The sequence below is a fragment of the Penicillium bovifimosum genome (genome assembly GCF_028826915.1).
Source record: "Penicillium bovifimosum strain IBT 22155 chromosome Unknown utg000001l_segment0_segment0, whole genome shotgun sequence".
Taxonomy (NCBI): Eukaryota; Fungi; Ascomycota; class Eurotiomycetes; order Eurotiales; family Aspergillaceae; genus Penicillium; species Penicillium bovifimosum.
Genome location: NW_026622710.1, coordinates 1,875,469 through 1,900,879, shown reverse-complemented (window position 1 = coordinate 1,900,879; position 25,411 = coordinate 1,875,469). Strand labels below are relative to the sequence as shown.

Genomic DNA, 25,411 nt, shown 5'->3' with positions numbered 1-25,411 from the left:
TGCCTCATAAGAAATTCTAGCAGTAGTTAGGCTTTTTTTCAACCCTATATCTGAATGATGTATTGGGCTGGTATCAACGGGTTGGATTATTGGGGGCGCGCCAAGACCCCGTGACTGATTCGCCCGGTTCACCAATCACTCGGACGATCGGTCATCCGTTGTCCGGCCAACGCCCCTTTTCAAGAGCGAATCAAGCCCGCTGCTTATTCCATGTTTCTGGAGCGCCGCTGAGCGCTACGACTCTCTACCCTGAGCCCTCTCCCTCTCTGTGTTGCGTCCTTTGCTAGGAGTCTTTGCATCACCATTCACGCGCTTATCCTGTGTAGAAATTGCCCTTCTTCTAGGTCTCTCCGTCGCGAATCAATCCCTCCTTTCCTTCTCCTAAACATACCTCTACCTATATATATATATATATATACATACCAACTAGGTACCCACCAACATTTCAATATGGCGTCAGATGGCAACCAGCCAAACGGCCCCGACCGTGCGGCGATCGACCGCGCGAACGACGAGGAATTACGCGCCAACATGCAAAGCTTTAAGGCTGACACTCGCACATGGAGGCCGAAGAATACGCAGTTGGCCTACGAGTCAAAGCAGAAGGAGTTCACGGTAAGTCCTCGATGCGCGAATGTCCGCCTTAAAGCTTTGCATGTTGGCGCGTAATTCCTCGTCGTTCGCGCGGTCGATCGCCGCACGGTCGGGGCCGTTTGGCTGGTTGCCATCTGACGCCATGTTGAAATGTTGGTGGGTACCAATTTCTACACAGGATAAGCGCGTGAATGGTGATGCAAAGACTCGTCCACGTGATTCGCTCTTGAAAAGGGGCGTCGGCCGGACAACGGATGACCGATCGTCTGAGTGATTGGTGAACCGGGCGAATCAGTCACGGGGTCTTGGCGCCCCCCAATAATCAAAGCCTTTGATACCAGAATTGCCTTACGAGATATCTACCGATGCCCAGGCCCAATTGTTCTCGATGTTGCCCCTGGGCTGTCAGTGGGACAAGTTTGGGGGAAATTACTCGATATGGGCGTCATAAGTACGAATTCGATGCAAATGGAGTTGGCTGCAGATGCTGGACCACTGACCAGATTAATCTTTTATACCAACTTCAATTTGTCGGTAACGCATCCCAGGTTGCGGCGGCAAAAGCAGGAATTCTCAAGCTGTGGCCAGATCAGACACCACTTCCCCTTGACCAGGGGGCTTACTACTAATGAGCCTCACTCTTCTCTATCCTACTTTCCGGATGTTTTTCCTACTTGTTTGTTTTCTTTCGGGCCACCAGGTCCATTCCTTTCTATCTTGCACACTTTTCTTTTTTACCTACTGTCCTTTCTACTCACTTTTGTGCCCACCATTGTTTTGCGGCCTCCCTTCTCTTGAATTTGAGCCAAGCTTCACCAACCACAAGAAACTGTCATTACATACAGCTGAATTACTGAACTCCTTGCCGTGGAATTTAGGCATGGTAGTAAAGCACTTAGTATCGATGGACTAGATAAGTGAGGTAGAGCCTATTCTTCATGCACGTTGAGGGTTATTTCTCCTACGAGAGATGCAAATATTTTTTTTTCTCCCCTTTGGATACAAGCAGGAGATATAGAGCGTGCGAAGAGCATGAGCAAGTAGAAGCGAACGAATAAGAGGATTCTAGCATTAAGGAAATCTTTAATGTCATTGTTGTCCAATTAAATTGCCTTCAACCAGCTAGTTCTAATAGTGTTCGCCGTGACGGGTGTAGTCCGCTTGCATTAAAGCCTTCCTTAGGCCAATGCTGCGGTGGTTAATCCATATGCAATAGAATCAAGTTGCATTTCCTCCTCCGGGTAGCGTGGAATAAGGGATAACACCGCTTCATTGAAAGAAGTGAAAAATGGCTGGATTGACAATGCCGCGCTTTCAAAGACAGGAGGATATGCACCAGAATATGCCCAGTCAATCAACCACACTTGTTCATGTTGATCTAAGATCAAGTTTCGAGGACTGATGTCGTTGTGTGTAAGGACAAACTTGGTAAAATGAAATGGCGGAATGTATTTTGGGGCTTGATGGACACTTTTGCAGATATCTAGCTTGTGGTTAAACCAAGCTTCCATTTCAGCAGCGTCCATAAAAGGCCCCGCACTATAATCTGTGAAGAACCAACCCCGACTTGGTCCTCCACCAATGGGGCCAGGCTGCGAAAGCTCAATAGACTGCATCTTATGGATTATTTCAGCAACCTGCGCAGCGATTTTCCCTTGAGTGTCACGGGATAGGCTGTTCCAGCTCTCATCCAGTGGTTGACCTGGGATAAAATCCATCACAATATACCCAGATGTACCAAAATATTGAGTATCATCTTTGACCTGAAATGAGCGATAGACTCTTGGGGCTCGAATGGTGGTTCTGGAAGCAATAAGACGGAGCATTTCCGCTTCACTAGCCATGACACTCCTGCCACCCTTCATGATCAAGGTCTCTGAAAGCCGCACAACCGTCGTTCCACCTAACTGATGGAGGATGGGAGAAGATGTGAGAAGATTTGCCAGAGCCTCATCCGTGACGGAATTAAGGTCCTTTCCATCTAGTGGAAAAAATCCATCAGGGTCGCGACTTTGTGGCTTGGCGAAGAGATGTCAGTAACGGGTATCAACAGACTATGAATAAACATACATGGGCTATTGGGCGTATAGATAGTTCCATTTCAGTGAGATAGATGGCAACAAATGTGGGATTATTCTTTAGGGAGTAGGGACAACCCCTTTCAAGGGCTGCACAGGATTATAAAGAAACTCCGGGTAGATGTTTTTCCGATCCAACATCTTATCTGTATAATGTGTTGACATTACCCGTAGCGTTCTGCCTACAGCTTACGACCATCGGAATTGTCGACTAACCGGGAGGGCTCTGCGGCCTGCCACTGAGAGCCAATCATGTTACGGACTGGAACGTGCTAACAGTAACGGGACTCCCGTTGTCAAGGCTCTCCAAATTAGTGGAGATAATATAAACAGCCAATGAAAACTATTAAACACCACCATCTTTCACTTGCTGCTAAAGTGGTGATCAACCGCCCGCGAATTTCGCTCAGCGGCAATGATTTAATTCAAAAGTCTTGTTCGATGATTTTATGTATCATTTTTTAAAGGGCATCCGTTTCATGTCCCCAACGGAAATGAGATCTTAAACGCGGTGAATCGGGCTTAAGGCCTATAAAAATGAGTAGCCCATTAATCTCTCAACACTGTCATGAATAATTGGGTTTGCCTTTCTTGTTCAGGTCTGAACTCAGTGGTGATACAAAACGACGCCAACAATCCGCAGTTCAACCAAGAATACAACGTGCCCATAAGACACTTATTACGCAGATTTGGAGATTAGATGCCAAGTTCCTCAAATACCAGAGTGAGTGAAATGAAACGAGGCCAACCCCGGTTTAGATCAGTCACAACCTACACAGCGCCAGCTGCAGTGGTAGTAGCAGGTGCATCGACAGAAGGCTGCGCGCCGTTCTCGATCTTCTCAGGGTGCCCAGGGGTGGTATTGTTTTCCTTGTGGTAGCCCCAGAGAAGGTATACTTCCAGGAACAAGCCAAACAAGGTAGAGATGCTGGATAGAGATTAAAATCTGCTTTCGAGATTAACAAGTATTATCAAAACGAGACTTACAAAGCCAGGAACATGAATGCCTCGTTTGCCTTCTTACGACCGCAGGTGACGCCAGGCGGGGCGTTCGCGATGCACGAATGCAAATTGTAGTCTTGAGCGGCGAAGATGAAGGCAGTCAACCACCTGACAGGGAATGTTAGAGTCCTTGTAAGTAAAAGTGAAGAAACATATGGCCACTTACAGATAGGAGAACACAATGTCAATGAAGACCACAAACTTGCTCAGCCTGTTGGGCATGAATGGGGAAATGAAAGCTGGTAGGAAGAAAACGACCGATAGGACAGCCTAATCGGGGTATTAGTATTAAAAGGTTTATATAGACTAGGAAAGGTGGCCATCACGTACAATAACTTCCTGATATATGATATGCTGACCTCGGGGACCGCGACTGATAAAGAACGAAGTCAACCCCATCACAATAACAGCACTCCCCCATTGCATGGCACGAATGAGTAGCTGCAGTGGGCGGGCAATGGTTGTTGTCGAAGGCATGCTGAATTGTAACGTATTTAATCCTGTAGAACGTATCAATATCGGGCTGTGAACCGAGAATGAAAAAGTAAATTCAATGTTGAGCAGCGTAGATTTATCTATATAGCAGTCTGAATTGATGATATCAAATACGAGGGAGAAGTACACGATGATTTCATGGACAGCCTTGTCACCGGATTGACAAGGTTGATATCAAACCTAATTTCCAGTTGATCACACCACTGGCCACATGGCACATGCCTCGTAGCAAACATCCTTTTCTTCACCACTGGCCCACTGGGGTAACGGGGATCGCACATTTGGTAGAATGGTCTGGCCCATCGATCCTGACTCCTTGGCGGACCCACCTGAGCTTTGAAGTGAGCAGATCCAGCTTAATGTCGATCAACCTTGAATGGGCGGCTAATTCTCCACCAACGCATATTCGGATAGTTACGGGTTAGGTTCGTATTTCTTGTTCGTATCTCTTAACTCGTAGACTTCGGCAGCCACTGGGGTTGCACATGTGATCTACAAGTCACTTCCCCTCAAATACAAAGATGACGTGCCTGATTATCCCTCATCGGATCTGAAAGCTACGGACCTCCAAAAATGGCGGTTGGCCATCACAGTATGAGGCGTCATATTCGCGGACCCCAAGAGCCCGTCTCGCATTGCCTCGCCGCCCTCGCGCAAACAAAAGCAAAGCGACTTGTTCGGAGGAACCCTTATCTGAGCCGAGCTTTGATCATCCCAACGGTGGATCTGGAGCAAAGCGCGTTTAAGGCCGATCGTGCGCATCGCAACCAGTTTTTCTCTCAGCATGCCTTTTCCATAACTCTGGATAAAGAGTGACAGAGTCCCATCCGTGATGTCAGGCCTTACACTCTCGACGCCATCGGTGGCTCTTTCATCGCCAACGCCAAGGCAGCACAATGGAACAAACACCTTAATCATCGGTATTACAGGCCGAACTTAAGTACCATGTCCTTGGACGTTTGCTACCAGCTACTTGGAAAAGCTCCGAAGCACGTACGTGACAGAAGCGGGAAGTGTATAAATGCGTCCTCTACTTGCCGTGTTGATAATTCTTCAATACGACCGCCATACCGAGATTTCTATCACTTATCTGGATCACGCTCAGCCTTGATCCGTGACACTCGCATCACACTGGCTGGTAAATTAATACCAAACCAGGATATATCTAAACTTGAGTAGGTATGGGCGGAAGTGAGCAAGGTCTTGAAGCATCCCGTCGTCATAATGCTTACCATATCACTTCCTCTGATTGGCTAAATTTGATCACGTTTATCTAGATTTCTTGGAACAGTCGTGTTACTCGTGTAACCCGCAGGCTTTGAGCAAAGAATAACTTGTAACTAGTATTCATTTGGATAGATCTTTTTACGTCAGAATGATCGTGAGACCAGGGCCTGTCATGAGCTATGACCTTTTATTACAGAATATATGAAATGGCCACTTGCCAACTTAATGGAACTGTAACAGCAACATCCTGAACTACTATGTTTCTTCGTTCATCGAGAACAGCGCATTTCAGACAGCTCCTATCACCTATTGTTCAGAGACGTGGAGTTGCAACCTCACCTATCGCCATGGCCCCTAGAATCAGCGAAGTGATCAAAACAGATCATCGGGAGATTGAGTCGTATTATGACAAGATCATCAACTCCTCCAATCAAGATGAGCAGACGCGCTTCCAGAACTTATTCACCTGGGAGCTAGCTCGGCACTCCATTGGAGAGGAGCTTGTCGTTTATCCAGTTTTTGAAAAACTGCTCTCTGGTGGCGTTGAAATGGCCAACAAGGACCGCAAGGAGCATCTAAGGGTAATTCCTATCTGACCTATCAACCGTGTCCAGAATGAAAACTCACATTTACTTTTAGGTCAAAGAGCAATTAAAGGCATTCCAGAACATGAAGCCTTCGGATACAGAGTTCATTCCGACCATCAAGGAGTTGATGGTAACCCTATCCCAGCATATCAAAGAGGAAGAGAATGACGACTTGCCAAAGCTGGAAGCAGCGTTGTCTCAGGAGGACAGCGAGGGCTACGCTAAGAGCTTTGGCCGAACAAAGATGTTTGTGCCTTCTCGTTCACACCCGAGTGCGCCGGATAAACCCCCCTTGAGACAGTGGTGGGGCTTTTGACGGCACCGATCGATCATCTTTCGGATCTGTTCCGAAAATGGCCTGATACCTCTGGAATGCCGAACCCATCTAAGAAGTGAGTCAGGGGAGACGTCGCTGCTGTGACGATCCGGAGGTTCTGGTTCTTGGCCCCGGGTTGTTGTCTGACTCGTGACTTGGAGATGTTCTGATGTTCGGTGGTCTCAGCCCAACTAATCCTTTCCTCCTTTTTCTTTTCCTTTCCCATACTTGATATTCTTGTGAATGTATTGTTAAGTTCGTTGAATGTGCTCTTTTTCTCAAAAAGACCTGGCTCGTGGCAGCCTAGGCGTTATTGTACGCACTAGGCATTTTATCAGCTGACAACTGGCTCGGTCTAATCATTCATCGCTACGGGGACGCATCTAGCCATGGAGCCCGGCTGGAGCCCGGAGACGTTACTGTTGCCTCCATCCACGGGTCGATTGTTGATAAGTACCTTTCGGCGTCGGCATGCTTTAACCTATTATCAGTATTTTGACTTTGTAGAGTAAAGTAACGCCTGATAGCCGGTGCCAGCAGTTTTTGTTGTAGCGCTCGTTGTAGATCTCCTGGACGATGGCGTCGGTGACGAGCTGAGCGTTGCCACCTAGCCTCATCAACGCCACTTGTCGTAAGATGTCGGTCTCAATGCTATCGTAATGAGGACGAGAAGGCTTGGTATCATCTTCCTCAAGCATCTTGATGTAGGCTGTATTACAGTCACTCAATGCCATATAAAGACGAGCTTCCCATGCAGTCCAATTGGACTCTCCCTTGAGCTTTGGAACGATATTGGAGATGTCCTTCTCACGATGATGGTCGAATTTGTATTGAAAAGTGGATCCGACCGGAAGGCATAGAGGAATTGTTTGGACGGGAGGAGCTGTAGAAGCTGGAGCCCCCGTAGTGGCCGGAGCCGGGGAAGGCTGCCGCGGAGGCGAGCCTAGAGGTGATGTCGACATGTTGGATACTCACTATACGGATAGCAAGAATGTCGATGTGATTGGATGAATGTATGCTTACTTGCCTGCTATTCGGATAGTAGGCCAAAGCAGGGACGGTAAAGTGGGGACGACGATCGATCGTTTAGACGAGTCGGAAGTCGAGAAATGAAGACGACAGTAGTCGATTGGACGACAAGCTGTCAAGAAAGTGCGGTACTGGCGATCAATGAAGCTGATCAACCAATAAGATGACACAAAAAGGTGTCTCCACAGATGGATTTTCCGTGGATCGGCAGTCAATCGCGGAGATCTGACAGCCAAATGAGGTTGTCGAACAGTCAACTTGACAGTCGACAGGGCGTACAATGTCACACACGGCCACACGCACATAAAGAGGAACTCGGGGCCTCACTAAAGAGACCAGAGTTCAGTCTACCTTAGGAACAACCTATACATATTGTATCCTTCTCCAATTCCATACATGTAACATAGGTATTCATTCAGTATCTCCTCGATCCACATACACCATGAAGGACCATCAGGCCTTCCCAAGTGTCTTCGTGGTGGGTTTGGGGGCCAAGGCCGGGGCCTTGCTGGCACACATCTGAGAATCGTGTGATGGCTCAATTCGGTATAGTATCGCTTCCGGATAAACCCAACCAACCTTAAAGTTTAAACAACCCCACACGTCATCATCATTGCCCGTACTACTTCGCCAAGTCAGCAAGTCTCCTAAGACCTTTGTCTTTATTATGCTTGGCGATTGGTCCTATTCTCTTCCAGGACATTGATGATGGAGCTAGCCCAGACGCAGCTAGCTCGAGCTCTTCCACCTTTGCGCCGGAACACTGGGACTTAAATGCATCGATAAACCTTCACCGTCTTGCTCTCACTTACATGTCTGAATGGCATTCATTCACGTCAGACGCATTCCAAGTTTTTCGAGAAGCTGAAATCATCCACGAAGTCCCATTACATGATGAGACTGAGCTATACACGGTCGGAAATGAACTTGGTGTATTCGGCAGGTTCGTTCGAAATCTTTGCGATCCGGTCATGAGGGCTCTTGAACCGTCACTGGGTACGACTGCAATCCGATTCGCCGATTTCCAAGCAATATCCTCATATTCATTACAGGACAGTGTTCCGGATGTCTGTCTTGGGCTTATTGCGGCTGACCCCACACCCGATAATGTTCATTTGGTTGCGGAGTTGAAAACGCCATGGACCATCCCCGATGCTTATCTTCATCTCAACCGACCTACATCTCATCACCTGGAGTCACTCATAGGTTTGCTTTGACTCATATTCTCTTCTCTCATCAAAACTTGCTGACTCTTGAACGTTTGTTTAGGACAGCTTGTCGCCCAAATGCGCATCTGTTCCCTTCGCTTTGGAGTCTTATCCACCTACAGCTCCACAGTGTTTGTCAAACGAGTAGCGGATACTTCTTTTCTCCTTTCATCGCCCATCAAGCACGACGCTCTAGAGCCTTCCCTTCGCCAATTATTTGCTGGATTTTGCTTGATGGCCGTCTCAGCGTCAAAATACGACGAAGACCCGTCATTCCAGCCAAGCAACGTAAGTAACATTTCGGGTAACTGCGAGAGGTGTGGTATGGTTGCTGAAATACCGGGAAGCTACGAGATCCCCCTCCTACCCGCGTCTCCGGTCGTCTACTCAGCAATCCCAACCACCCGACCCCACCGTCGACGAACGGATTAGACTCTGTCACATCGAACAGTGTTTTTGTAACCACTGACAGCGGCCGCACCATAGTCATCAATTGCGTTCGCCAGTTATCAGACCCGACAGTCAATTCCAAGGCAATCTGGCTCGCCACATTGAATGAAGAACTAGTGATCTTGAAGTGTTGGCAGCTCAAATACGATGAATTGTGAGTCAGACTACTCTTATGGCTTGTTAGTTATCGGCCCTACTAAATAGTCGCCTACAGGTTCGACGCAGAAGCGGAGGTCTATCACCGGATCTGGAGCCGGCCGTCGGCTGATAATACTCATGTCTTCGCTGAGTGGTACTTAAGGGGAGATGGATCATTTGCTCAAGCATCTTTCCGTCGGGATATGTCCTCGTCTTAGAGAATAGAGACGGGATGCGGCTTGACCGACTTTGGTATACTCTATCGGCGACCGAACGAGCCTATGTTCAGTCCCAGTGCCTGGCTGGTATCAATGCTTTGCGCCAAGTGACTGTTCGTCTTGATGACGCGGGGATGCACAATATTCTATATTGTAGAGAGAGCGGTGCACTGACTTTACTTGACTTCGAAAGTGCTCAAGAAGTCGAGGCCCACTCAGTCATCCCAACATACTACGAAATGGAGCCTATTTTTGGCTCCAATCTCCTTCTGGGATGACCCTCTGATGGGTAGTACTCTTATTGAATGGGTTCGGGGCTTTGCTTTCGGTATGGACTATTCTTATTGGTTAATTTATTCTTATTGCTAGCTAGCGAGCAGCACTAGAGACCAATGGATTAGCTTCTACAATCATCGCGTCCTACACGGAACAATTGCTAGCACCTCTGGTTTCAATCCATATATTCCAACAAACCAACCAGAGGCCGGGGACTCTGTCAAGTGAGAGTTTCGGCCGTAGATAGGCGACGCTTCGCGCCGCGTCGCAATAAAGAGAGGTCGGATGCCACAGTCTTTGTTCAGGAAATCACCTTTCCGGCTCTCGCTTATCCAACCAGCGAAGTTGCTGATTCTTCTATTGAATTTTTATCGTGTTCCAATCCAAAGCAAAGTCTTTTCCATGGATCATCCCATCACCACTGCCCCGCCCTAGCAATGCTTCAGGGAATGTGGGGATGTTATGTGGTGAGATGTGACTCTGGTCTCTACGACCAGGATGGGGAACGACGGTCATTTTGGCTTTGTGTTTATCATTTCTTTTGTTCAACTTTGCACTTTTCCATTCGGGACGACTGATCGGGATTCGGGAATGTGCAAAGCAAGTCCTGAGCTATTCAAACCACCTCAATTCGGAAACAAAAAATACTATCCTCCATATATTGCCTCCAAGCATACAAATAATACAACATGTTTCGGGTGTGGCTTGCAACCGCACTAAAGGTAAACCGCAATACTCGACCGGTGCCCATAGGTCAACTACGCTGTTACTGTGCATACGAGACAAGCTTGATAGTCTATACTCTTGGGGTCTCAGATGCCAGCCTTTGATTTCACAGGCCTAAATGAAGAGGGGAACGCTCGAAGGCTGTGTGCTCTGAGGCACACGGGTCGATTCAGATCATACCACCTAGCATAGCATCGGACTAGAGGAACAAAGAGGTTGGGTGCTTGCTTGCGCACAAGCAGTGAAAATGGAGATGTGAAGGAGTGTAATAGTTAGTATGTTAGACAGGATAGAATCACGAGAAGCAGGCAAAATAGGTGGAAGCAAAAAACATACAACAGTGAGGATTCGCTGGTGGTCACCCACCCAACTACTAACTCACCGGCGTGTGGCTTAAGTACGGCTGAGCGGACGGGAAGCCCTGTTTTCCACACCCTATGGTCGTATGTGCTAGGTTTAGCAGTGAGTAGAGTAATATTGAATGGGGAATAGCACCGTAAGCCATTCTATGTATTCACAAAATGGACGGGAAGGGGAGTGAGTATATGTCGCCTCAACATCCACATGTGGGTCCGGCCGTACTGGATAAGGCTCGATAAGCCCAGGCCGCACTGAGTTTATTGACGTCTGTAATTCATTCAAGCGAGTACGTAATAAATTACCTTTGTATAAATCCCAGATAGTTAGGGTAAGGGAAGCAAGACCTAGTTCCGGTCAACTGGCGAGCTCACTAATACCACCAGAGCCCGTCCGTTATTGCATTCTGAAAACGAGTTACATTGTCCTTTTAACCGCCGAATGGTACTGAAAGACTGAATATACTAGACAATAATGCGATATGTATTATGAGAGTGTATATCCAAGTATTGGGGAATGAATAGTATCCCCGTATTCCGGGGAATCCGAACCCCAACTCTGAGTGGGGGCCAAGATCAGATTCGCCGCAAGATCCCCTTCGATCACAGCATGAAAAGAGCAGCGGCAAGGGCCGCACCACTAAGCACACTCTGTCCTGTCGCAATCGGCATAGCAGGGTTGGAAGTCGGAGAGGCAGCTGAGGACGGCGTGGCAGTGGAAGTCTGCGAGCCTGTGCCAGTGGTAGCCGAAGAACCAGTAGTAGTCAGAGCGGTGACTCGGCCCGCTGAAGTACCCGTGGGAGTAGCCTCAGCCTTGCTTGACGCAGACGAAACCTGAGCCGAGTAGTCGGTAGCCGTGAAGCGGACCTCCGCGATGCAAGAGTTGCTGACTGTCGACCAGTCGGTCTCGCCCGTCTTAGTGGCGGTAAGAGCTTCGATAGTAGGTCTCACGTCGTAGACGCAACAGTAGGCGCCTTCTTCGTCGATGACCATGTTGCCGGAGCAGCATTTCGTCCCCTTGTAAGTGTTTGGGAACCAGTTTGCTGGGCACTTAGTGTCCTCGGTGTCCGCGGCAATTGACACCATTGATAGGGTTGTCGCCAGGAGGAGTGTTTTAATGAATGTCATTGTGGGTGATGTGTTTGGATTTAGTGTTGAAAATAATGTGGGGGCGCGGAGATGCTTCAGAGTCAAGGGAAGTGACCGGCTTTTAAATCTCCTCGACGAGAACGTCTGACAACAGCCCGTGGGAATTGTTATGGGATTAGGGCTGATCTGCCGAACTATCCCCGGATGGCCATTTAGGAGAGGCCGATCGCACCAATCACATGTCTACATAGTCTTCCGCACAGCCCATAAACTGGCCCGAGGTTCAAAGCGGGCCCATCTCGGCGCTGACAAAACCGCCCTCTGTTGGGCGAAAGGAATCGCTGTAATTTAGTTATCCTTATCACGGCCTTCCACTGATCGTACAGTCACCACTGTATGGAGTTTAAACTTCGAAGGATTTCAAACCATAATAGCTACATGAGATGATGAGTACGCATTTCAATATAACCGAAATCTATTAATATAACAATATTGCCTCAAGATGAGGGTGGGAAACGGGGTCAAAACTTAGGGTAACCAAAAAAATCAAGGAAGGGTCCCAAGTCCCAACTTGGCATCTCGAATTCTCACCGTGTTTGCTCTGTCTGGGGCGCATTGGGCTTGACTCGGATAGATCCGATTGGCTTGTCGGGGACTTCTGCCTCTTTTCCCCTTATCTGCCTGTTCTACCCCTGAACCGAGTTTCCTCAATCTCTCGAAGAATGAATAACTAAGTTAGAGACCGAGTTCTGTTCTTTATTCGTTGCGATCGTGATTTCGCATAGCCCAATGGACCCTTTACCCAAGGCGAACCTGTCGGTGGGTCTAAGGACTGGGCCCCAGGCCCCCAGCACCAGCCACCAAGTCATGTGCGGGTTGTCCCCGGGCGGCGGGTGGAGCTTTGAGCTTATAGGCTGGTGGCCTGGTGCGGAAATGTTTTCATCCATATCATGGTTATAAAAGCGTTGCGCGCTCCGGTCGACTGATTCACGTCCCCCATACCGACAATTCACAATTGCTGCTTCTTATTTGGTGCGGGATGAATTGGCTAGTGCTTGGCATTGGGGGGAACCCTGCGCCCTTTGTGGATGCTGCTGTGGTGTTGTCCTGTTCGGCGAACTCTGCCTCGATATGCCGGTGGCATGAGTATGCCAGTGACCAGTACTGTCGGAAAGGGCAGCAATCGAAAAGCCAAAAGCAACATCCGCGCCAGGGTGTTGCTGAAGACTCAATTGGAGTTCAACGCGCTGTGCATCATCTGGCATAAACAATTTTCGTTTGAATTCGACGTCACGAAGCACCAATGTTCCAAGCGAGGAAACTGGGAAGCGCCGGCGTGAAACCTGCGTCACAGCCTCGATGGCCATAGAGACGTACCCTGCGTTCGGGAACATGGTAACGCCATCAATGGCATGGTCGGCAAGCCACGGCAGCGATGTCCGGCTAATGAAATGCCTCCAGCGAGGTTGAGAATCAGTTGCATCAAGAACTGGTACACCGAGTAGCTCATGATACGGCTCATTGCGCAAACGATAAGCTTGAGTCAGGCGAAATTCCTGGCTATGCTGGGTGGAATGGTCCCACGAGTATGCCGGATGATCATACAGCACGGCTGCTTGGTCTGCGCCATAAGCCATTGCCGACACGGAATTCCATTCAACATTGACGCCGCGTTCAAATAACTTACCAGTCAGAGTCAACGCGCTGGCTATAGAGTCTAGCTTGCGCTGCAACACTGGCTGGTAGTCAAATAAAATCTTAGGCAGATCCGGATGACTGAGACTCTGTCGAACTGGACTAGCCAAGCCCGGGTGGGGACCAATTTCCACGAAGAATACCTGTGATTCTGGGCGAAGTGTCTCTTTGGCAAGTGTTTGAATAGCATCGCGGAAACGGACCGGTGAGACGATGTTCGAGATCCAATACTCTGCATCGAATCCAGACGACTTCACTTGTCCGGTGACAGATGACACAAATACCACATTTTCATCAGGAGCAGCTAAGCTCTCCGTGCTCATGGTATCAAGGGCGGAACCGATAGTGGTCGGCCACGGCACTCATGTGGTGCGAATGATACGCTGTCTCAACAACCACTTTGCGATGGAAGGTTCCATCGTCAGCCTGGGCGATGCGCTTATCAATCTCATCAATGGCACTCATATCACCTGAAATAGTCACGCTGTTGGAACTGTTGACACAGCCGACCCCGGCTTCTCCTGTTGACAAATTGTCGAGATATTGTGCAACTCCATCCTCACTGAGACCAACGGACAACATGGCACCTTGTCCCAACCCCTTCAGTTTTGCAGCGGCAGCTAAAAAGCCACAGTGGAAGGCGATTGTCAACGCTCTCTCCTGCTACATGTGACCTGCCAAAAATGCCGCGGCTACTAATTATGTTAACAAATTGTTATGCTTTTATGGCTATTGATTGCACACCCTAGTGTAGTGGGGAGGTGTGATAGAGCGTTCCCCTCTTCACTAGCTACTCGATGAGACTAAGCAATTTGTGAACCACCATTTGAAATATCGATGCCCTTTACCATGGATGGAATTAACCACCAGATCAGACGTAGCGCGTGTTGCTGTGGTATGATGATGATGTTCTCATTAACTCGTTAGCTCGCTGTACAAACATGCTATCGCTGTCGGATTATGGGAGTAATTCGTACCTAGGAATAGACTTGCCAGTTGGCTGCAGGCTCGCCAGTTGACGGAAACCTCGCTAAACACGCGTGGAACTTGACACCCAGAAGTGGATCCCGTCAACTGGCCAGAATATTTTTGTTGATATCTTTCTTACCAAGGTACTCTACACTTGTCCTGTTCACTTTTTCCATAGATGCAACACTGAAATGTACATGCTTTACGAGTTACTTTGAGTTTGTCATGTATCAGCGAGCTGTAGGCCCGGTAAAAATCTTGTACTCCTTAGGTACACAGTACTGTACTCCCGGCTACCCCGTACACTCACTTCAGCTCTCTCATTGTTCTGTTTGACTGGATATGATCGTGCTCAGTATTCCTCCAAGCACATACGACCATAGGGTGTGGAAAACAGGGCTTCCCGTCCGCTCAGCCGTACTTAAGCCACACGCCGGTGAGTTAGTAGTTGGGTGGGTGACCACCAGCGAATCCTCACTGTTGTATGTTTTTATTTAATTTTGCATTGCTTTAGGAAGATAATTATCGCTTACGCTAATTCGTGATAGGGGCACACATAAGAGGGAGTTGTGATTTGGGATAGTAATGGATTGGAATAGTGGTGAATTGGAAGAGAAAGCTCAGCGACGTCTTCATGGAAGCCTGCTTCCCCAGCTAGCCATAGCCTGCGCCATGTTGCTCGGTATCAGAGTCATTGGACGGTAGGCGTAGTAGGCTGCATCGCGATTCGCGGTCGGGCGAAGACCATGCATGGCATGCTCGGAGATCACCCAGCGCATGTCATGTCTTGAGGCTGAACAAGCAAAAGCGAGAATCGTAGAACAATATATGAACAACTGGTCAATCCCCCGAATCGATGAACTTCTACAAACCGTCTTGAAGTAACTTTGGTGCTGGGAGAGAACATCGAAATTTCCCACGCAGACACCCAAGCATGCCTATCTTTTGCCGTTTAAGGTAGCTCGCACCTTAGAGCTAGGTGACCGTAACAACTGCTCATCGGGGGCGGATAAGAAGATCGATACGGCCTTCTCTGGGCAATGTCTCGAAGGTGGAGATACGATCGATTTCCTTGGCCGTGCCAGGGATTGCCAATGTGTTTTTCTGAAGTAGACCTGCGATTATAACACAGATAACGGCATGCGCAAGCCTATCATAGGACTTGGTTAGCTTGCCACTTCTCAAGACCACTGACTCTTGCAGGGGAAAGGAACTCACTCTTTACCCAAGCATTCCCTTGGCCCACGGCTATATGGATGGAGGTTGGCATTCATTGCCTGAATTTTCCCTGGATCATTGTTGATCCATCGCATGGGCATAAATTCCAAGGGCTTTTCAAACACCCCCGGAGACAGATGGCATGCACCGCTTCCCATTCCGAATACTGTCTTTAAGTTGTAAAGTTCATAAGTATGATGACTCCTAGTACTCCGAGCTGGGGGGTAATGGTGGGCGGAACATACTCCTTCTGGGACAAAGTAGTCCCCAACACGTGCGCCTTGCTTCCCGGCGACTCGAGGTAGGCTGCATTTCACAGTCCCTGAGAGACGATATCCTTCCTTGATACATGCAGCCTTTTGCGTAGAATGAAGTTAGTTTATGATTGCTCTTCAGCACCAAAGGATGATGAAAGGGTGTTTACCAGGTATGGCAAATCCGCAAATTGCTTAGGGCCGTCCCCAGCAATTCCAGTTTGGTATACATCGAGTTCGGTTTGCAGGTTCAGTTGAACATTCTTGTCTCGTGCAATATAATACAACGTGGCTGACAATGTGAAGCCGACAGTGTTCACTCCCGCTGCAAGAAGACTCCTCCCCTCGGCAATCAGCTCGGGCTTAGAGAGTGGGTTAAAGTTCTTTGTAACCCCCGAGCGCAGCAAGATAGAGAAAACGGATTGATCTTCACTCTCTGCCAGAGACTCTCGCCTAGCTAGATAATCCTCCACTAAACCATCGGAGAACTGATGGAAAATGATAAGCCACAGCTGCAAGTTTGAATGAGAGAATGGATGTAGCAAGCTCAGCACATACAATGAGTTCGTTCAATGTCTCATCCATCACTGGGGGATGGCCGCTGAACCGTTGCTTTATTGACCTCCACCGGACCAGGAAGGGGTTACGATCGTCAAAGTATGTATCGCTCGTATGTTGAATAGCACGCACAAAGCCGCCATCAAATCCCTTTTCATCGTCGTCCATGCATCCAAACGTGGCCCCGGATATATATGCCGATAGCACATCCGCGGCAACTGACCGACTCAGATTGAAGACATTGACCTTGGTATATCCCGCCTGAGTGAGGCCACTTAGCTTCTGTAGCATTTTATCACAGTGCTGCGCAATTATCGGCATACGTTGCCGAACGGCAGTCGGGCTGAACATCCGCGAAAGGACCTGGCGGCGAGTGGCATGTTTTTCGATGCTGGTTTCTCGGAAGGAGGAGCAATATCGTGGTGTTCCGTAGAATGCAGGGTCTTTCCCGTATGTAGGATTCCAGCGGTAAATCTCCTTGTAGAGAGCCGGATCGTTAAAATGGATGTGCTTCGGCCCATAGCGGACCACCGGACCTATCAGGGATTTAGTCAATGCCTCTTGAGTCCCTCTCACGGGTTGGTAACAGTGCAATATCTACCGTATACTTCATGGAGATCTTCAAGATGGCTGGTGAGCTGTCCTTTCTTGTAGACCTGCCAATACCACGCATACCTAGCTCATAACTTCAGGTTAGCGGATTAGATCAAGGTTTGAGTTTGGTCTGGGTTCAGGTGCCATATACCATGAGGTGAGGGCCCCCAGTTTTGGCCCCGGGAAAGACGCCCACGGGGACAGATAGACCCGCCAAAACGCGAGAAGAGCTCCGACCGCCAAGGTCAAGAGCACAATGAAGCTTGTCATTGTTATGGTGAGGATTCCCCTTTGATTTGCTGTCGTCAGAAGTCCACCTTGACTGGCTAGGAGGTGAATTTTTTGAGAGTGACGGTGCTTTCAATGAGAGCTATGAGGGTCTCATGCGAAACTAGTCCGGTCAAATACTTTAATCTACATTCAGCTTTTACGCAGCTACGCCCGCATCGAAGTCCACTTCAAAAAAAGCAAAAAAAACGTCATGTAATCTGATAGGTACTGCATGTATGCGGGTCTGTATGGTATGTAAATAATACCGTGTATTGTAAGTGCTGTTTGGAATTTGTATGGTATGACAACTGGATACTTTTGTAGTCTCTTCCAACGTTCTATCCACGTTTTCACGTAGTTACCTTTCCTTAATCTCATACGGATCTGTAGGGATGTATTCGTAATTAGTGGGCAAAAAGATATGGCATAATAGATGATAGAATGACTCTACCGCGGCAGAGATAATAGCCGAATATGTATTTCCTGTGTATTGGGCGCACCCGGTCAAGAAGCAGTGCTTGAGCGCTTAGACAGGGAAGGCACGATCCAAAGAGGAAGGAGCGGGGGAAGCGCCCTCAACAATTTCCTTCTTATCTCCAGATTGGCAGCCGATAAGCTACACATACATATTTGGTGCATACTGTTATAGCTTCATGTCTCTCTCCTGCTTCCTTCCACCCCTCCATTGCCCCTCCTTGCCACTGGAGTCAATCTCATCACGCTCACCATGTGCGGAAATCCACCAGAGGAGCAGGATTATGCAGTCTACAGTCTCCGAATGACTGCCCATCTGGTAGAAGCATCTTCAATTACCAGTTTCACAGCAACTCGTTTGAACCAGACCACCTTTCGTCTTGTGGAGGATGACCGCCACATTGAGCGGCCAATGATTTACGTGAAACTGTACCCAACTTGCGTCGTGGTCATCGATACCGGGTGCAATGACCCCATGGATAAGTCCCTCCCGGTTACAGGCCTGCGGAGATTCATAGAGACCGTTCCGATTCATGAAAACAAGGGAAAGCCTTTGAATCCCGACGGTCGCTTGCCTTACGTTATTTTGATCTCTCATTGCCATTATGACCACATTGGTATGATTTTTTCCCTCTGCTAATGTGTAAGCTTTGGTCACCTTGAGGTTATTGACACACAGTGAATAGGAGGGCTGGAAACCTTTGATGGTAGTTCCTACCACATCTACTGCAGTCGGATTTTGCTTTCGGAAATAGTTGCAAAATCTCGACTACACCATGATTCGCTTCGAGAATCTCGCTCTTTACCACCGATGGGACTTGATCTAGAAAGAGTTACTGGTGTGTCAGATGGCTATTCTTTAGTTGATGCAGATGGTGTGGAATTGAACCTCCAGCTGCTACACGCCCCTGGTCATTCACCGGACCATATGGTAGTGTTGGACCTTGATGAAAGTACCGTATTTTTGGGGGACTCAGCGTATGAGCAAAGTCCTCTATTCTACGCATATGGAGGAGATTTGGTTCTACACATTCAGACTCTGGCTCGGCTAGAGACTCTCATCACGGATTATGAAAAACCCGAAGGTGCGGCAGTTTGGACCGCAGCGTGCGGCCATTTCAGCTCTGGACTCAACGCAATCTCACTTCTGCAGCGAACGAAAAAGTTTATTTTGGATGTGATAGAAGGAAAAGTACCTTCCCAGAGTCAAGAGGCCAATCCCTTCCAAGTTGACGGTGTCTTGGAATTTTTCACTCGCGACGAACTGGCTATGGCATGCCCAGATCACCTCCTTCAAGCTGCAAAAAGCTCATCAATATCATTGTCCTCATCGTGATCAGAGACTTCGGTCAAGACCAAGTGTTTCTGGATCTAGTCATCCACCATCAGGCAGAAATGGGAACAAATTCCACCTCGGCCATTGCATAGTGTCCTTCCCACGGCCTTCTCGGCCCATGCTCATTCGTAAGAGTAGTTTGGAACCTCGTGTAGATAGCGAAAAGCGTGTTCTTGAGAACTGTAGCCCGTCAAAGTTAGCAATAAGGACTAGCGTTGTCGGTTTGGGTCTTCTCGAACCTGAAATTGCCAGATCCCTTCCAATACAGCCGCGCTGTCCGCTTCCGAAGGTCCAGAAGTTTCGCAACAAAACTCGAGCCTGCTGCTCATCAACCAACCATCTCTCAGGCTTAAATGCCTCGGGATCGGGGAAAATATCGGGCTGGCGATGAACGAGATACGCCTGCGACCCGACAATAGTCTAAAAGGGGGTAATTAGCCGATGACCTCAAATGATGTGATAACAAGAAGCAATGCTTACCCCTTCCGGAAGGTATATATCTTCTATTGTGCAACCCCCTTTAGGGACCACGCGGGGTTGGTAAAAGTTGATTGTGTAAACAAGGCGCAAACCTTCCATGACAACGGCGTGGAGATATGGGAATTTGTCAAGATCAGCATATGTCTCGAAAGTCCCTCCATGTTCAACGCAAAGCTCCTCCCGGAGCTTGGCTTGGACATCAGGCGATAGACTGATCTGTCGCGTTAGATATTCCAGAGAAGCGGACATAGTGTCGTGGCCAGCACCTTGAAGATATTAGTTAGTTGACGTACACTTCCACATCGAGCTCATCTTACCAATGTGATCCAGCATCTCACTGGCCCGGTCCTCAAATGACAATGGCCTTCCCTCTGAGTCCCGGTATGTATATAATTTTCCATATACGCCTTGACGAACCAGCTCATCTCGGTTAGAGCTCTCATCTAGCATAGCCTCAAAACGGCGGAATAGACCAGCAGCCCACTTTTGTGCATTTTGCTGCTCCGGTGGGCCATTGGGGACAAGCAGTTGGTTGACGTATAGGAACGGGGGTTCGCTTTCCCAAAAGAAAGTTGCTTCTCTCAGCTCTTGATGGAAAAAGTCCATAACATGCATTCCGGTGTGTTTGCTTTGATTTACCGGTCCACTGAGTTTGTCCAGCCAATCTGTGCCGTATGAATCTGAAAATGCGAATCGCGTGGAGATATCAGACTGCATGGCCCGGTAAATGTTGCGCACAACCATAGGCTGCGTCTTCTTGGTATCTTCCTCTACGGCAGAATCGATGAAGCGAATCATCTTTTCAACGCGAGATTGGATAATCTGCTGGATGTAGGGAGTCGAGACATTCGACTTGAGGTAATTGGAAGAAAAGATTCGGCGTCTCGCTGCATGATCGGCATTGCCTGTAAACGAGAACATGTTGTTCTTTCTTCACCATGTGTAAGCCTTCTTGCCGACAATATCACATACAGTATGTAAAGCCAATTGGAAGGAAATTGTGACGAACCCATAATTTGAGAATACCTCGTACCAAGCAGCCTTTTCAAAGTTCCCACCGTAGACTGTACGCACACCGGCCGCAGTCATCAAACTGACCTCGTTCGGGCCGACTCTCACTACAGGTCGGAACTTCCTCTTCCCAGGAACTTCCTTGTGCGCATCATAGTTGGCAAAATGGCGATCATGGTAGTAAGTTGTGTAGAGCTGATTCAACCGCGAAAACGGTGTAGACCAGTGTAGTGGGGGAACATGGGACAACGGGTCCCGCAGCAAAACAACTCCAAAGTAGAGAATAATGCTGCATAGGAAGAATGTCCCTAGTAGCTGGGGACTGCTTTTCACTTCAAATATTCTGTCTTTAAGACGGGACAGGTCAATGGAATGGAGAGAGAACGAGGGCCAAGTGATGGCTGACACATCTGATTGCCAGAACTTGGACATTTTCAACACGCAAATAGTGTCGGAGACAGGTGCAGCCAACCTGCCAGACTATATATATACGGACAGTTACAGATGTCGCTTCGAGTTACCCACCCAAGGCACGGACTTACAGCCCCGATAAGCGGATCCTGTCTTGTATTTCTGCTATAGACCGCTTTTCACTATAAATATTTCACAGTGCTCCTCCAAATCAGAACTATTACACCCGTTCCATTGATGAGCTTTCTTGGGCTCTGAGTGAATCTCCAACACATTGGACTTCGAGACCCCCAACCAACGGTGGAAAATGTCTATTTCAAAAGAAGTCAAGCCGCAAGCGGCCCCTACTGCACCAACGAAGGCGAAGATATTCGGATTTAAGAACTGGTCCACCTTTTGGCTGTGTGAGTTATCTCCTCTCTTACCGTCACTGGGATCTTGTAATGTTAATGGTTCAATTCAAGGGGCTGTTATTGGAGGCTATTTCGCCGCATTCAACATCTGGAACATGAGGAAGCTGGATTTCGAAGGCTCATTCCAAACCAATGCTCTACCTGGCGAATATTCATGGATGAAGCGAACAGCCGGGTACAAAAGTAAAGTTTCAATTACTCTTGTCCTGTCAGGACTTTCCAAGGATGTCATTCACTGACTTGCATTTCAAAGCTTTGTTCCGCGCGCATCTTGCATGTGTTTTGCGTAAGTCCAAATACAGCTCTTGTGGATGACCTCAACTGACGTCGCCGGGCTCCAGCTTGCTCGGTAATCGGACTCTTGCAGTTCGTGCCTCAATTGCGCAGGGTATGTATGGCTTCCGAGTTCCCCGCCGGGAATTCAAGATTGAGTAAGAAAAGTGGAACATTAACTTCCCCTTCAGAATTACATGTCGATCCACCGGAGCCTTGGTGAGGCATTTTTCCTCATGATGGGATTCGGAGCGCCAAGCGGAATCATGGTAGCTGTGCATGCGTTTGGCGCAGCTGAAAACCCCTCCGTGCGGTTGTCAATCATGTTGACAGGCGTGCTGACGATCTGTTTTCTTGCCGCCTCATATTTCTGCATCTCGACTAACGTAGTTTTGTCCCGTCTCCGCTACAAGCTCCACCACGGGCCATCCAACCCAGACGCTCGGGTTTTCCGACGATACAAGGCGATCGACATCCGGCGTCACCGGGAGTTTATCATTCGCACGCTAGCCGTCATGTCGACTGGGTCTTTCTCCTCGGTGTATCTCATCATACCAGAGGTGATGAACTGGACGCTAGGATACGTGGCATTCTCGTGTGGTACCTTGATGAATGATCTCGGCGTTTCGCCGGCATCGGCCCATTTACAAAGTACCTATCCTGCTTGCATGGCGGAGAATGGCGGCCATGCAGGTACTATTGTCGCTGTGAAGGCCGATCTCAGTGGGTCTGTCGAAGAGCTCACTGCTTGGGGCCGTGCGGGAATTGGCATGGCGTTCTGGGCCGCTCTAGTTATGCACATGGTATTGGCAGAGATCTACGTAAGTGCCTTGGCCGCCTGTTCTTTTGTTATCGAGATCCAAGTGGACTAAAACTGTGGCTGCCAGATTCGTATCACCGCCAAGGATGATGATAGGTCGGACGATCTCTGAGCTTAGATGCACATCGCAGGTGTGGGTCCTCGCTACACTGCAAAAACTTGATCGCACCGGATCGTCCCTTGAGGGTGGAGCGTAATCTCGATTTGTTTGTATGACGGAGGAGGGGTAGATGTCGGTGTACAGGTGGAGATCGATACGATGGGGAAAGCTTTAGACAAGTAAAAACTTGGAAAAAATAACATACGGAAATATAGGTATAATTTTGAGACAATACAAAGATACGCTGATACACGTTACTAAGGTAATTTTCAGTAGCCAAGATCAGGGTGGTATTATATTCAGGTTTCAGTAATTATCACTGCATTCTAAAACGGGCAGCTTGTATCGATATACCAAACCCATGGCAAAGAACAAAACTCACTTTGAGCTATGAGAAAGCAATAGTGAATACATTCAGCCTCATATTTTACATAAGGCTGCACTTCGACCTCGGGATACAGCCTTGCTTTTGGTCAGATATTAGAGATGTGAAGATTATTCTTCATTTGCGAATACAATATGCTTATATGAAAACCTCAGTAGTGATGGCCGCTTAAACTTTTATTCATTGGAGGCACTTCGAGGATCCATTAACAGTCATGAAAGGTCTCTTCGGGAGACAGATACAACCGTGTTTGTGCACGGCATGAGGGAATTGCCAAACCAACTGTTTTCTTCCGGCTTCACATCCCATTTTATCTCATACCGTAGAGCCATCTCGGCAAGTATAAGCTTGAGGATATCGGCCGCAAGGAATCTTCCAGGACTTGAAGGTCTGTTAGAATCTCTAATTATATCAAGGGGATAGTATTGATACTCACCATCCATGCTTGCCATGTCCAAATTGGAGGAACGTGTTGCTAGTGGCTGTCAACAATGATCCTCGAGCTGCATTGGGATCATCAATCTCTCGGAGCTTCAGAAAACGCAAGCCGTCGAACGAGCTAGCTTGCGGATAAAAGCGATCATCGTTGTGTATGGCGTTGGAAGGAAGCCCTACCGTAGTGCCGAACGGTAAATGGGTGCCATCTGAAAGGTTGATGCCAGTGGGAACCATGACCTGGGGCATGGAAAAAGAGAAAGCAATTAGCACTCTCTAGGAGTCGATGGCAAGTCTATTGTATTTGTCACTCACCTTTCGTCGCATTTCAAAGCAGGCGTCCCCCACGAAACGCATGGTCTCTTTCACAAAGCTTTCCGTTTTCCAGAGATTATCCACCTTTGCTTTGGTCCATCCATCCTGATCATCATCGAGTATGCCGTGGGCCTCATCACGTATCGTCGACCAATAGTCGGCTTCAGGGAGCCGTCCCATTATTGATACAGCATTGAAGAGTGCCACATTCACAAGAAAAACCGAGACGAAGTAGGACATCAAGACCCGGGTAACTATCAGGCTCGGTTCAAGCTCAACCGCCCGCTCGGCAGGGTCTTTCAAAGATGCTTGGCAGTCGATAAGCCACCGTAGTAGATCATCCTGCGAAAATTGAGTAAGCCATACATGCGTCCCATCGAAGGATAACATACTGGTTTATCTTGAGTCTTCGAATCTTCCCCCTTCAGCTCTTTTAAATCATTCAGACGCTCAGTGATTATGGGCAAGAGCTTTTTCTCAACTTCCTTCCTGTACTTGTCTTGAGATCGACGGATGATTGGACAAAGCAAGCTCTTCAGCTTCCGAGGCACAAACTTGAGTACAGACATTGTGAGGAATACCTGTTCTGTATGCTTGTTGATACTAGTCTGAAACTCTTCATCGCTGGCTGCGGATATCATTCAGCAGATTAGCTATAAAGTTTGGCAAAATAAGTGAAAGGTTCAGGAATCAGACTGAAAGCCCATCTTACCCAGTTCATTGCCAACAAATACAACGCTCACCATATTGTTAACCACGTTGAGTAAGGAGCCAAAGAGATTGACGGAAGCCCACTCTTTCGTTGTTCCGGACTTCCATTCTCGATCCAGAGTATTCCTGAGTTGATCAACCGCATCAGGCAAGAAACGCTGAATGCCAGAGGTCAAATGACGCCTAATGATGGTGGTCTGCAGCGGAAGAGATAAGATGCGCGGGGAGTAAAATGCATGCTCTGAAAAAACGATATCGTCCAGGGCATGCCAGAATGATAGATCCGTTTCTTTAGCCAGAATGAGCTCTGAGGTCATAGATGGAGGGAGTACAACTAAAGATGGCTCTTCCAAAAGACTAGATACCACGAATGGTCGGCCTGCACGCGAGTACTATAGTGTATTAGAGAGAATATTTCAAGATGTCGGAAACAAGCTGCACGAACTAATTGATAGCCTGTGTCAATCCAGATCTTGCTTTTCATGACACTGGCTACTCTGGAGAGAAGAGTGAATAGCGGGTGCGATGGCCCTATGCCAACCACAGGAAGTGATAATTTGGGATATAGCCATTTGTAAAGTGAGAATGTAGCGAGGCTCGCTAAAGCACCAAGTAGCAAGATAGGTGGCATGCCGAGATGAGCCTGCTCAGAGATATAGGTTCGAATGATGGCCTATTTTTGATGGGGTTATCAGTGCTCACATACCTAGTTACTTTACCCAAAAACACAGAACGAGGAATTAGACGTGTGAAGTTCTAGGAGAGAGTGGTGAAAAGCTACTCACAGTGTTCCGCGCTCCAGTCCTAAGGATCACGAGACCTGTATTTTTTATTGTATATAAAACGGTATTCAAAGATCCACAGTATAGGTACCACAGTACACAATACACAGCTCCGGTC

At 48.1% G+C, this 25,411-nt stretch overlaps 14 protein-coding genes across 14 annotated transcripts; 5 read left to right on the top strand and 9 right to left on the bottom strand.

Annotated features, from left to right (window-relative positions):
- Positions 1 to 450: 450 nt before the first annotated feature.
- N7515_000725 (uncharacterized protein) lies at positions 451 to 868 on the top strand (the record flags this gene model as incomplete). The annotated part of the gene is made up of 2 exons (XM_056661469.1): positions 451 to 615; positions 650 to 868. The coding sequence occupies 2 exons, from the start codon at positions 451 to 453 to the stop codon at positions 866 to 868; spliced, it is 384 nt and encodes a 127-aa protein (XP_056526635.1).
- A 904-nt stretch (positions 869 to 1,772) lies between these two features.
- On the bottom strand, positions 1,773 to 2,694 carry N7515_000724 (aminoglycoside phosphotransferase family protein; the record flags this gene model as incomplete). Its single annotated transcript, XM_056661468.1, has 2 exons — positions 1,773 to 2,612; positions 2,665 to 2,694. The coding sequence occupies 2 exons, from the start codon at positions 2,692 to 2,694 to the stop codon at positions 1,773 to 1,775; spliced, it is 870 nt and encodes a 289-aa protein (XP_056526634.1).
- A 749-nt stretch (positions 2,695 to 3,443) lies between these two features.
- On the bottom strand, positions 3,444 to 4,151 carry N7515_000723 (MARVEL domain-containing protein; the record flags this gene model as incomplete). The annotated part of the gene is made up of 4 exons (XM_056661467.1): positions 3,444 to 3,600; positions 3,660 to 3,782; positions 3,841 to 3,944; positions 4,005 to 4,151. The coding sequence occupies 4 exons, from the start codon at positions 4,149 to 4,151 to the stop codon at positions 3,444 to 3,446; spliced, it is 531 nt and encodes a 176-aa protein (XP_056526633.1).
- Positions 4,152 to 5,743: 1,592 nt separating this feature from the next.
- On the top strand, positions 5,744 to 6,299 carry N7515_000722 (uncharacterized protein; the record flags this gene model as incomplete). The annotated part of the gene is made up of 2 exons (XM_056661466.1): positions 5,744 to 5,977; positions 6,036 to 6,299. The coding sequence occupies 2 exons, from the start codon at positions 5,744 to 5,746 to the stop codon at positions 6,297 to 6,299; spliced, it is 498 nt and encodes a 165-aa protein (XP_056526632.1).
- Positions 6,300 to 6,775: 476 nt separating this feature from the next.
- On the bottom strand, positions 6,776 to 7,261 carry N7515_000721 (uncharacterized protein; the record flags this gene model as incomplete). The annotated part of the gene is made up of 1 exon (XM_056661465.1): positions 6,776 to 7,261. The coding sequence occupies one exon, from the start codon at positions 7,259 to 7,261 to the stop codon at positions 6,776 to 6,778; it is 486 nt and encodes a 161-aa protein (XP_056526631.1).
- A 509-nt stretch (positions 7,262 to 7,770) lies between these two features.
- On the top strand, positions 7,771 to 9,620 carry N7515_000720 (uncharacterized protein; the record flags this gene model as incomplete). Its single annotated transcript, XM_056661464.1, has 6 exons — positions 7,771 to 7,806; positions 8,027 to 8,534; positions 8,598 to 8,824; positions 8,884 to 9,140; positions 9,201 to 9,278; positions 9,536 to 9,620. 6 exons carry the CDS (start codon positions 7,771 to 7,773, stop codon positions 9,618 to 9,620), a joined length of 1,191 nt encoding a protein of 396 aa, XP_056526630.1.
- A 1,683-nt stretch (positions 9,621 to 11,303) lies between these two features.
- N7515_000719 (uncharacterized protein) lies at positions 11,304 to 11,828 on the bottom strand (the record flags this gene model as incomplete). Its single annotated transcript, XM_056661463.1, has 1 exon — positions 11,304 to 11,828. The coding sequence occupies one exon, from the start codon at positions 11,826 to 11,828 to the stop codon at positions 11,304 to 11,306; it is 525 nt and encodes a 174-aa protein (XP_056526629.1).
- Positions 11,829 to 12,814: 986 nt separating this feature from the next.
- N7515_000718 (uncharacterized protein) lies at positions 12,815 to 13,807 on the bottom strand (the record flags this gene model as incomplete). Its single annotated transcript, XM_056661462.1, has 1 exon — positions 12,815 to 13,807. One exon carries the CDS (start codon positions 13,805 to 13,807, stop codon positions 12,815 to 12,817), a length of 993 nt encoding a protein of 330 aa, XP_056526628.1.
- Positions 13,808 to 13,811: 4 nt separating this feature from the next.
- Positions 13,812 to 14,066, bottom strand: N7515_000717 (uncharacterized protein; the record flags this gene model as incomplete). The annotated part of the gene is made up of 1 exon (XM_056661461.1): positions 13,812 to 14,066. The coding sequence occupies one exon, from the start codon at positions 14,064 to 14,066 to the stop codon at positions 13,812 to 13,814; it is 255 nt and encodes an 84-aa protein (XP_056526627.1).
- A 1,383-nt stretch (positions 14,067 to 15,449) lies between these two features.
- N7515_000716 (cytochrome P450) lies at positions 15,450 to 17,347 on the bottom strand (the record flags this gene model as incomplete). The annotated part of the gene is made up of 7 exons (XM_056661460.1): positions 15,450 to 15,603; positions 15,672 to 15,841; positions 15,917 to 16,027; positions 16,096 to 16,413; positions 16,484 to 17,019; positions 17,085 to 17,158; positions 17,229 to 17,347. The coding sequence occupies 7 exons, from the start codon at positions 17,345 to 17,347 to the stop codon at positions 15,450 to 15,452; spliced, it is 1,482 nt and encodes a 493-aa protein (XP_056526626.1).
- A 727-nt stretch (positions 17,348 to 18,074) lies between these two features.
- Positions 18,075 to 19,157, top strand: N7515_000715 (MBL fold metallo-hydrolase; the record flags this gene model as incomplete). The annotated part of the gene is made up of 2 exons (XM_056661459.1): positions 18,075 to 18,438; positions 18,508 to 19,157. 2 exons carry the CDS (start codon positions 18,075 to 18,077, stop codon positions 19,155 to 19,157), a joined length of 1,014 nt encoding a protein of 337 aa, XP_056526625.1.
- A 49-nt stretch (positions 19,158 to 19,206) lies between these two features.
- Positions 19,207 to 21,080, bottom strand: N7515_000714 (uncharacterized protein; the record flags this gene model as incomplete). The annotated part of the gene is made up of 5 exons (XM_056661458.1): positions 19,207 to 19,337; positions 19,397 to 19,577; positions 19,638 to 19,903; positions 19,955 to 20,568; positions 20,647 to 21,080. The coding sequence occupies 5 exons, from the start codon at positions 21,078 to 21,080 to the stop codon at positions 19,207 to 19,209; spliced, it is 1,626 nt and encodes a 541-aa protein (XP_056526624.1).
- Positions 21,081 to 21,366: 286 nt separating this feature from the next.
- On the top strand, positions 21,367 to 22,677 carry N7515_000713 (uncharacterized protein; the record flags this gene model as incomplete). The annotated part of the gene is made up of 6 exons (XM_056661457.1): positions 21,367 to 21,463; positions 21,524 to 21,655; positions 21,726 to 21,758; positions 21,814 to 21,860; positions 21,937 to 22,566; positions 22,633 to 22,677. The coding sequence occupies 6 exons, from the start codon at positions 21,367 to 21,369 to the stop codon at positions 22,675 to 22,677; spliced, it is 984 nt and encodes a 327-aa protein (XP_056526623.1).
- A 585-nt stretch (positions 22,678 to 23,262) lies between these two features.
- Positions 23,263 to 24,828, bottom strand: N7515_000712 (cytochrome P450; the record flags this gene model as incomplete). Its single annotated transcript, XM_056661456.1, has 5 exons — positions 23,263 to 23,431; positions 23,487 to 23,725; positions 23,801 to 24,142; positions 24,193 to 24,428; positions 24,513 to 24,828. 5 exons carry the CDS (start codon positions 24,826 to 24,828, stop codon positions 23,263 to 23,265), a joined length of 1,302 nt encoding a protein of 433 aa, XP_056526622.1.
- Between the last annotated feature and the right edge of the window lie 583 nt (positions 24,829 to 25,411).